Consider the following 11,746-nt stretch of genomic DNA (forward strand, 5'->3'; position numbering starts at 1 on the left):
GGGGTTTCACCATGTTGACCAGGATGGTCTCGATCTCTTGACCTCGTGATCCACCCGCCTCGGCCTCCCAAAGTGCTGGGATTACAGGCTTGAGCCACCGCGCCCAGCCTCTATGTTCTTTTTAGAAGGTGGCCCTGCATACTAGATTGCATCCTCATTATCAAGAGAGTGCTGTTCTGTAACTAGATAGTATTATCAAAATACGCCATTAAACATTAGCCAAACTTTGAACCCTTTCCAGCTGAAACTAACACTAGGTGTCATATTCATTTCTCTTTTCTGAAGGATAATATTCTTTAAAGTATTAGGAATTAGAGCAGAGGATATTTCAAGACCAAAAAAGGAGAGTATCACCCAAAAGCCACCTAACCCTCTAAAGAAAATAAATGATCTATTTTGTTATCAGAAAATGTACTTTTTTAAGGGACCTATTTCAAGATAAAAGGAGGAAAGGAAGTCGTTTGAAATATATGTATCAATTTTACTTCTTCATGCCTCTATGTTTCTGAAGTACAACTTTAAGGAGAAAACAATTCTAATCAATAGAAAGGATACCATTTAGCCCTTTCTGAATTTAACTGTTTTTCAGAAAAATATGGCAGTAAAGTATCAGGGCTAGGGTAATGAATTTTAGATATATTTTAGCTAGATATTTTTTCTTATTTTAGTATTCCTTCTTTAATCAGATTCCCAAAGCTGAGGCATGGCACAATCTAAGATATCGAGACTCATTTAAAACTTGCCATAAGCATTGGCTTACAGCCAATAAAATATTCTCAGGATGGTCATTTCCCTAAAGATAAAAGGGAAATGAGTTGTGTCAAGAACATTTTCTATCTTAATTGGTGGGTGGGTCTCTGTAAAGAGGGTGGCCTTCTACTTGTACCAGATCACACCTGGTACAAGGATGTGGCAAAGAAAAATTACAAAGCTCAAACTGCTATATTGTACATCACTGAATTCCAGGAGAGACATTTTGCTTTTGAATGCTTCCCATAATGCAGATAATTACCTTCTTGAACTCCTAATATCACCTTCCATTTGTCACAACTAAACTTTCTAAGTTTTAAATTGTCTTTTTGGGTACATATAGAGATGTGAAGCTTTATAATTCCATGTTCAAGCTGGATAGATGAATTTAAATAAAAGTATGACCAGATATTTCAGTTGTAAAGTCTAACATGAAATATATAAAAAATATGTTATTTACAGTTATATGTGCCTATGGGTCTTAAGTGTACACTGTGAGTTTTAAGAATACACTATTTGGTCAATGAAATAAAAAATAATTGCCCATAACTTTTTCAGGCATATGGTTTTAAAAGTGCTTTCACATATAATTTATTTCTTTAATTTTTAGAAGGCCTTGGATTCCTACGGTTCTTGAATTGCCTGAGGAAATTTGCATCACCAAGGCAGAAAAAGAGTGACTACTTTCTTTACAAAGTAATAGAGGGAATCAACACCCAAAAAAGTCAAAGCTACAGAAAGTGGTAAGTGTAAATTACAAATTGAATGAGTCTGAAATGGAAGAAAGTTAGAAAGATGTAGTGACTGCAGTTTTTACAATGGCAGTCTCAAAAACTGTGATTAACTAAAAGTGGGCAGTACCGCCCTGCTGCACCCAGTAGGTTGCATGAAGAAAAATCTCATCTATCTCTTACTATATAACTGACCTTGAGCAAATTACTGAACCTCTCGAAGTCTCTCAGTTTCTTAATGTGTAAAGAGAGAGGAACAACTACTGTCTTCCTCAGGGTCAGAGGACTTTCACATGTGAAAGTGCCTAGCAGGGTGACTGACTCCCAGGAAATGTTCAGTGTATGCTGGATTCCTTCCTTCTAATGCCAGGCTCTGCGAAGCACATCCCTTTGCCCTCCACTTAGTATTTCTGGTGATGGAGACATAGATCAGAATAAGTGGATCCAGGAGAAAGGGCACATTTAAGGAACAAAAAACTATCTGTATCTAGATTGTGGATTACAAGATTATATGTAATTTCTGAATCTGAATTATTACACATTTCATGTATCTAGAATATGTAAAATATAATAAACAAATAAATAATAAATAATAAGTCATAGAAAGGAAGACCAGAACTTTTTTCTAAAGGTTCCTAAAGCTGTTCAATGTTACTTGATTTAATTGCAGCAAAATTCAGCCCCAAAACAAACCACTTCATCCGAAGTGCAGCATGTCCCTACCGTGTATAAAACACTGCACTAGAAGGCTAATAAGCAACTTCCTGAACATTAAACAAGAGCATGATGGCTGATAATGTTACCCTCTTAAGAGATCAAAGCCAACTTACACGATTAATAATATGTAAGAATCAAAATGATGCATATGATAAAAGTGGCCACCTCAGCACTTAGAACAAATGAAATTTATAGCAAGTTCTTAAAAAGAATACAGTGAGTCACATTCTGGCATTAGAAATTTAACATTCTATTCTTTAGAATACCTAAGGAAAAACTGTTTTTAAGTTTTTGCTAAAAGTGATGACTGATAACAGACAATTCTGCCTTTATAAAAGAATATGCTACATGAAGAATTCTCAAATGCAAACTTATATATCCAAATTCTTATGTGATAGCAGGGCTGGAGGTGACTTCATTCATTTGTTCATTCATTTATTCAACACACATTTATTGAGAGACTTTGATCATATGGGTTGGACAGGTAGACTGGACAATACAAGTGAGAAATGGTGTCAGCAATGACTGTAATGAGTTAAGAAGCCAAGAATAAGGAAAGAGACGTGCAATATTTTGATAAGCATCCTATGGTACACTGTCCAGGAAGAGAACACATTTTCAAGCATTTAGAAACAGAACTGGGCTCATGAGAGCTAAAACAGTAGGATTTACTGCTGAAGCTCTCAAAGTTTTATTCTTATGTATCAAGTTCATTCAGGTACCCAATTTCACCATGAGCTGAATTATTAGGGTGCATTTTAAAAACGTCAAATGAAGACTCTCTTTTAATGAGTTTTTCTATCAAATCTGGCAAAGCCAAGTAGAAGAATCTATATTTTCATGTAGAGAACAATAATACTTTTCTCCTACATGGCTTCTTGGGGATTCCCCTCTTGTGCCCTTCTCCCTGACATGTGTTCTAACATAAATTTGCCTGTGTAATGCAGTCACAGGTAAATTGTGTTAGAACATACATTAGGAAGAGGGGCAGTGAGAATTTCTTCACAAAGTCAAAAGCTGAACTCTGATAGATACGGTGCTCTTGATATTAATATCTCTACCATGGAAACAGCCAAGAACCCAGGACATTATAAAGTTTTCAGAAGAAATGACATCAGATGTAGCAACAGCTGAAAACACCCTCATGAGTCACTAATTTTATTAAAATATTAGGCTTTCCATAAAAAATAAAGGAAGGCACATCTCAAAGGCCCAAGAAGTCAGATTAGTAATTCTGCAGAACTACACAAACAACTCCTTTTTCCAGATAACACATCAGCCCAGAATGAACTTTCCTACTGAAGAGGAAAAAGAAAGGTTAAAATAAAGATGCCATGAAATGCCCTTCCTTTTCCTAATTCTTCAAAATAAAGACAATAATCTCTGCCCTTAGAAAATATAATAAAAATTATACAATTGTAAAAAAAATTACAATCTAAAGTTTACTTAGGGTTTCCTCTGGTATCAAGGTTTATAGTCCTTCCTTATCCTTTGTTACAAATGCAACTGTGCAGCAGTACATAATACAAAAATCTCAGTTTTAAGGTGCTAACATAATAAAGACATGTAGCAGTACAGGCCCATAGCCCATGGGCTTCTTCATGTACTCGTCAATAACTTCATTCAAAAGCACAATGTTGAAAGTAATACTAATGGGGAAAAGCACAAAGCCAGGACTCTTTTAGGCTCATGTTGAAGAGGTAGGCTCATAAACAAATTTTAGGAAGAGTAATATTTTTGTCAGTTTGCAAGCCAACTGAAAATATGCATTTCATCATTTATTTATCGAGTAATTGAAAAACTAATTTCTAAATTCCTTCTTTTTCCTGTTCATCTTTGGACCTCTTTGTGACTTGTTAGCGCCTCTACTAAAAGATGTTAAAGAAAGAATAAAACCAAAATAAACGAATAAATATAGTATTGCCACCAACCATTAGAAGTAAGGCAAGGTTTCAACAATGATTTGATTTTTTTTTATTATACTGGACTTCCACTTTCCCATGATCTTGCTCTTACTTTTATGTCATTTATGTCATTTTAGTCTTTTTCATTTGAGCTGGGATCCATAAAACAATAGGATTTATAATATATCTTTAAAAATTAAATATTCTATGCTATTCCAGTATCCTGATTTATATACTCCCATTGGCATTAGGCTTTAAAATAATACAATGGGTAGTAGAATTGTAGTACTTGGCAATATACATTAAAAAATCCATACCAATAGTTAGATTGTTCAAAATGGGACACGGATTCATACAACACCATACCTTTCCTTTCTATTTTTTTTCCTCTCTAAAAACCACTAGATACAAATACCACTGAACTCTGATAAACTACCACCAATCCCAACCATGACTCCAAAGCACTACGTTTAGAGAGGGTGCCCCACAAAAAACAACTTATTTTGTGGCTAAAGCAACAGCATATCAGCTACTCTGTTTTTAACTTAATATAGGGGCAGGAGCCTTTTAGCAAATCAAAACTTCATTACAGAAACTGGTTGCAGCTGTTCTCTGGATGGGCACTAGGAAGACTGCAGGATTCAGAGGGTTCCTGAGGACACTGCCCATAGCCCTGAGGTGGCCTAGTAGGGAATTATCATCCACAGACAGGAAGACTGTGATGGCTGATACACACACAGTAGTCCTGGGTGAGTTCATAGATGCCAGTGTGAGATTATTCTGGCATGGCTGTAGTAATCTCTTGCTGGGAGGTAGGAGAGGTTATGAATATATGATGTGGGAATGAGGGTGTGGCAAGAGAGAAAAGAGAACCTGTCCCAGAGGGGGAAAGCCACTTGGTATAATGTCTGCTTCACATGTAAAACCGCTGATGGTGTTCGGATGCTCAGAGCTTGTTATCATTTCTCCTCTCATTTCAACATGAACAGGTATGGATAAAGGTACAAGTCTCATACGAGTCGGTGGTAAGTAGTCATAGTTCTCTAAAGCACCATATCTCTCCTTTTGACAGATATCATGGCATGAAGATAATGATTATTTGATAATCTCATGATGCTTTACCTAGACTCAAAAGCATATTTTAAGGTGCTCAAGAATCATTAGCAAATACATACTGGACATTTTAAAATCTCTATTACACAGTGTAGCATTCCTTTCAAATGAAAAATTGCTCATCAAAGGGATTATAAGAAACCTCTACATAAAGGAACTTAAAAGTGGGCTTATTTATAAGCAGTCTAAATTAAATTGCTTGCTTTTAGACAGCAGCAGGCATAGCAATATGTAGGTGCTTTAACTTCCATTTTTCCTTGTATCTGGGTTTTTAAAGATTGTAATCCGTTATAAATCCCAATGATAATCGAAGCCTTTAAAAGACTTGAGAAATAAAGTAGAAATCAGGTTTAAAAAATAGGACAAGAAAAATGATCATTTCTGGGTCGGCCTTGGATGATGTCATCATAGGTTCTAAATGTAATAGCCAAGCAGTGTACACTAACTCTTCCTGCCCATGTGACCTCTAACATCAATTTGGGCAAAACAACTAATATTTCAATAATTTTTTGGCTGAGAAGTGAGATTCAGAAGGAAAAGATTAATGAGAGTTTAGAGTGGCAAGGATGAAACGGTGTCAGTGTGTGTGTGTGTGTGTGTGTGTGTGTGTGTGAGTGTGAGCGCGCACGCGCACGCGTAGGGGGCCGAGGGGAGGAGGCATGAAAACTAACTCTTCCAGCACACACCCCTTTTGCTACTACAAGGGCATCCAGCAATCACATTTGCAATAGTAAAAATGCTGAAGAATCCTACAGTCTCTATTCTTTCACAATCAGCCCTATCCTCTCCTACAAAGCCCTTCTTGCTTTATTGGTGCCAGGAAATTCTTCAGGGGTTAAATGGGGAAGTGCAGCCACTACCATTGTTGCAATAAATAAATGAATGAACCAGAACGAACCAGCAATCCATCCCTGGGAAGCAAGTATCTTATTTTCTACAATTAGATACATTAGCCAGCAACCATATATTTTTAAAAATTATATTTTATCTTTTGATGTGTGTGTATACATTATAGACACATATGCATCTATACAAAAAGAAGCACAGTGCCCTGCACAAATATACATCAATACCTTAAAAAAATTTAGCATTATTTATTTCAATGAAAAGACAAGCAGCTTTTAAAAAATTGGACAGGCTAGCAACTTCATCTTAAAGGCCCTATATTTTGCACATACAGCATATAAACACACACACACACACACACACACACACACACACACACACACAAAGGTTTTTTTTTTTTTTTCCATGCCATAGACAATGCTATAATATCTGAAATCAGGTTGCTATGCCAACAGATTTTTTTCCTAAAATGAATAAAATTATTAGGAGAGAGAAAACATTCTTGACTCTTTTCCTCCCATCCATGAAGCCGAGAAAGGCTCAGGGAGGGCGAGAGGCTGCCAGATGGGGAGGAGGGGAAGGAAGGGAAGGTGGGTAGAGGGGTGTTTGCTTACCAAAGATGCTGATTTGATCGTGGCAAAGCGCTCTCTGTTCCGGTAGTGGAGGGCCTGGCTCTGAACTGACTGGGTAGGCCGCGGCTCAGGCCTGGGATCGCCGTGGCCCGCCTCATCCCTTATGAATACATGATCCTGCAGAAATGGATAAAAACAAGGAGAAAGTCCAGCTGTGCTCTTTCCTCGCCGGCTGCCTCTCTCTCACCCCTCTTTCTGCACAAGCACTGCTGTTTGAAATGCATAGTTTAGCTCTCTGCTAGTCCCCGCAGCTCCCACGGTACAAAATGAATAAGCAACACATTGCAGCCTTCAGTTAGGAATGTCAGCTGATCGCTAGTGGGATGCCTTCTGAATCCCTGGCAGGCTTTTTCTTTACCTCCAGAATTACATATATGCAAAAGAAAAAAAGAATAGAAAAAACAATGCAATGTAAAGACTCCTTAGAACAGTTTGCTTAAAACGCTGTAACCAGATAATTCCTTTAAAAATGTCATGTCCATGTCTAGCAAGGAGGATGCTGGTGGCTTTTAACATAAAAGCGAGCCTCCGCCTCATTCCCTTGAAAGATCTGCTTTCTCAATTTAATTTTATTTGAGATCTGTTCGGTAGGACCATCGTTGTGCCTAGAACCAATGTAGGCTTGTGCTGAACAGCCTCTCTATCTTGTGCTGGGAAGATTCGGCAGTCACTGAGGGATCCTGCTTTCCAGTCATGATCGTACACAGTTCTAGCACCTTCTCTCTACAGCTTCTGAAAGGATTTTTTTTTAGATTTAAAGAGACAGGCGTACAATTTTAACCAAATGATACTTTCACAAATTCTTCTTCAACTCAGCATCGGTATGGTCACCAGAGTGAGTAAAGCTGGAATTTAATGTCCTTGACTGATTTAATCAAGCCCACGTTTTCTGATAGGCAAAGATAATTAATCTTGTTCTAATGCCCAGTGAAAAAATAGCATTCCCTGGAAGGATAATAATGGATGTTTCTTAAATGCAACTGAAATGACTTTTAAAGGGGAAAATGCTTTCAAAGGACGATGTTCCTCTCTATAAAAGATAAAATGGTCAGTCATTAAGTGGCTATATAACCCTTCAAAAAAAAGGACACTATAGTAATTTGTACCACAAAAACATGTACAACCATGGGGGCTCTTAAAATAGTACATGTTCAGGATGGGAAAGGAAAAATTAATTCCTTATTTCCTTAGGGTTTTAGGAGAAACCATTTGTGAGAAGTCAATATTGCATTTTATCTATGACCACTTGAAATTTTTTATCATGGCTCTTTTCTTCATCACAAAACAAAAAGAAGTTTAGAAAATACAAAATTTTATTATAGTCTAAAATTTTGAGGGAAATTAAATTTTACATCCAGATTTTTAAATAAAAGCCAAGACCCAAGATTAAATTGGACTGATTTTCTTTTTCCTTTTATAAATTTAAAATGCTTTGACGTATTTGGAAGGTATCTATCATTACAATTACCTACATTGAGAATGTTTTAAAATTTTTGTATTATAGCTCAAATAATGAAGGGATCTTTGATAAACTTGCCATTGAGGGCGTATATATCAAATTGAAGTATATGCTATGGCCACGCTGTCCAATAAGATAGTGACTAGCCACATATGACTATTTTAATTAAAAATTAAAATTAATTCAATCAAAATTAGATCCAAAATTCAGTTCCTAAGTCATATTAGCTATGTTTCAAGCATTCAGTAGCCATAGTTAGTGGTTATCATATCGGATGGTGCAGATATAAAATAGTTCCATTATTGCAGAAAGTTCTTTTAGACCTTGCTGTGGGTTAAAAATGAATCTCTTAAGCCATGTTTTTAAAACTTATAAGAAAATGTTTGAAGGGTCAGTTAAAATTATTCTATATAATTTCTTGTGAATTTGAACTCTTATTTCACAAGGAAGAGCGAGAACATGTGTAACTGAGATTCATGCACCAGGTTTAAGGTTCTAAAGAAGGCAGCACTGAGACCTGATATCATGTATATTACTGCATATTTGCTATTATGTTTATGTCCAAAATTCAACTTAATATTACAGTCTCAGAAAAGAAAGCAGCTCTTAAATGCCAGCAATCAGAAGAGATATGCTAGGAAGAGGCCTGTGATATTATAGGAGGCCTTAACAAGTTGCTAACTTACCAAGTACAGTGATTGAGAAGGAGACTTCAAATATGTGGGCAACGGCTCAGTTTCACATTGTAATAACATGATTTGTAAGGATAACCAATGACACCAGAATCCACATTGTCCACATAACAGACCAAAACAAAATTTATTCATGTACCCAAATATGTGTAATTTTATTCCTTTGTTTTATCTCTGATAAATATTAACACCTCAGAAACATGGTTTAGGGCTCTGCTTCTCCAATTAAAAGCCGTAATGTATTTTCTAAGTTTACTAAACTTGAGGAAGTTGAAGTACACCAGAAAAGTTAAAACTTGAAATGACATTTATTTTAGTTGATACGTGTGTAATTAAATAACTCAAGTATATTATAAAATAGTGCTATTTTGTAGTCCAAAGAATAGGTTCAAAATTTTAATCCACTTTAAATATAATAATGTTAACAATATAATTCTTTGCTTCCCCCTAAATTTTTTTACTTTTATAAAATAATTCTTAGTTTTCCAGATCAATTTCATAACAGAGATCACCATCACTAAAAGTCTTCAAATACTATACAAGAAACTAAAAAATGGGACAAAATTTTAGTCTAACAGTGGATATTCATTTCAAGTGCATTGGAAATGAATTTTAAAATATCCAATTCTACTGCATAAAACAGGTTCAAAACTCCAAAGACAGCTTATGAAGCTATTTAAAAATGGGAGAATGTAACTTGAGAAGTAAGCCCAAAGAAATTAAAGTATCAACGTTTTACTGGAGATATTTTCTGTTGGTTATACTGTGCCTTTAAGTAAGAGTCTCTTTGTAAAAGAACACTATATCTGGCTCCCAGTGTTTCTGAACTGCACATATCTTAAGATTAACAATGGAAAGGGTTAATTTATATTTTTATGCAGTTATGCACTACATGCAGATTATTTACAAATGATAAGACTGAAATCTTCAAAGAAAGATTTTAGAAGATTAAGAAGAATAAATCTATTCCATTTTGCCAAGGCAAAATACATGGCATAGTTATAATTTATCTTTAAAACATTATCATCCAGAAACAAACAAAAATAACTCCTTGAAATATCAGTTTTTTTTTTTTTTTTTTTTTTTTTTGAGACGAGTTTTGCTCTTGTTGCCCAGGCTGGAGTACGATGGCGCGATCTCGGCTCACCGCAACCTTCGCCTCCCGGGTTCAAGTGATTCTCCTGCCTCAGCCTCCCAAGTAAATGAAATCACAGGCATGCACCACCATGCCCAGCTAATTTTGTATTTTTAATAGAGACGGGGTTTCTCCATATTTGTCCGGCTGGTCTCGAACTCCTGACCTCAGGTGATCTGCCTACCTTGGCCTCCCAAAGTGCTGGGATTAAAGGTATGAGCCTTTGTTGTCAATGCTTTTGGTGTTTTGATCATGAAGTCCTTGCCTACACCTATGTCCTGAATGGTTTTGCCTAGATTTTCTTCTAGGGTTTTTATGGTGTTAGGTCTTATGTTTAAGTCTTTAATCCATCTGGAGTTATTTTAGTGTAAGGTGTCAGGAAGGGGTCCAGTTTCTGCTTTCTGCACATGGCTAGCCAGCTTTCCCAACACCATTTATTGAACAGGGAATCCTTTCCCCATTGCTTGTTTTTGTCTGGTTCTTCACATGTACCCCAAAACCTAAAATGCAATAAAATAAATAAATGGGGGAAAAAAATAAATGTCTTTATAATATTATTATATTTCAAAAAAAAAAAAAGGTATGAGCCACCGTGCCTGGCCTGAAATAGCAGTTTTGTTTTGTTTTGTTTTGTTTTGAGATGGAGTCTTACTGTGTCACCCAGGCTGGAGTGCAGGGGCTCGATCTCCACTCACTATAACCTCTGCCTCCTGGGTTCAAGCAATTTTCCTGTCTCAGCCTCCGGAGTAGTAGGGATTACAAGTGCCCACCACCATGCCTGGCTAATTTTTATATTTTTAGTACAGATGGGGTTTCACCATGTTGGGCAGGCTGGTCTTGAACTCCTGACCTCAAGTGATCTGTCCACCTCATCCTCCCAAAGTGCTGGGATTATAGGCGTGAGCCACTGGGCCCGGCCTGAAATACCAGTTTTAAGTAAACCTATGTTAACCTGATAAACTTATCACATTAATTTTTTTGTTTGTTTGTTTGTTTTTTTGAGACAAAGTCTCACTCTGTCACCCAGGCTGGAGTGCAGAGGCACTATCTTGGCTCACTGCAGCGTCTCTACCTCCTGGGTTCAAGTAATTCTCATGCCTTAGCCTCCTGAGTAGCTGGGACTACAGGCACGCACCACCATGCCCGGCTAATTTTTTTGTATTTTAATAGGGACAGGGTTTCACCATGTTGCCCAGCCTGATCTCAAACTCCTGAGCTCAGGCAATCTGCCTGCCTTGGCCTCTCAAAGTGCTGGGATTACAGGCACAAGCCACCGTGCCCAGCCTACAACATTGGTCCATCATAAAACATAAACTTCTTTGGATTAAAAAGGAAGCTGTCAGGCCGGGTGCAGTGGCTCACGCCTGTAATCCCAGCACTTTGGGAGGCCGAGGTGGGCGGCTCACCTAAGGTCAGAAGTTCGAGACCAGCCTGGCCAACATGGAGAAACCCCATCTCAAAAAAAAAAAAAAAAAAAAAAAAAAAAAAAAAAAAAAAAAAAAAAAAAAAAAAAAATTAAAAAAAAAAAGAAAAAAGGAAGCTGTCATAATGTTTGTTCAAAATCTTTAGTAAAATGAATTTCTACACAAGAACGAAATATGTGAAGCATGAGGCACAAACTTTACTATTATACCCTAGACAAGGGGCGTTCCTTTTACTTGAAAGTTTTTCCTTTAAGTGTCTGACCATTACACTTCTGAAACAAAGATTTGTGGTGTACGTACGTGCCTAGAGTTTCTTTTTTTTTTTTTTTAATATGTGTTTTTT

General features: G+C 36.7%; 1 protein-coding gene across 1 annotated transcript in view; it reads right to left on the reverse strand.

Moving 5' to 3' along the window:
• The window catches only part of TAOK3 (TAO kinase 3), a 209,808-nt gene that overhangs the window by 34,201 nt on the left and 163,861 nt on the right, over positions 1-11,746 (reverse strand). The window contains exon 14 of the mRNA XM_037738923.1: positions 6,676-6,810. Coding sequence (XP_037594851.1) covers positions 6,676-6,810 — 135 coding nt within the window. The remainder of the gene's footprint in view (positions 1-6,675; positions 6,811-11,746) is intronic.

Source organism: Cebus imitator, unplaced genomic scaffold (assembly GCF_001604975.1).
Source record: "Cebus imitator isolate Cc_AM_T3 unplaced genomic scaffold, Cebus_imitator-1.0 Scaffold59, whole genome shotgun sequence".
Lineage (NCBI taxonomy): Eukaryota > Metazoa > Chordata > Mammalia > Primates > Cebidae > Cebus > Cebus imitator.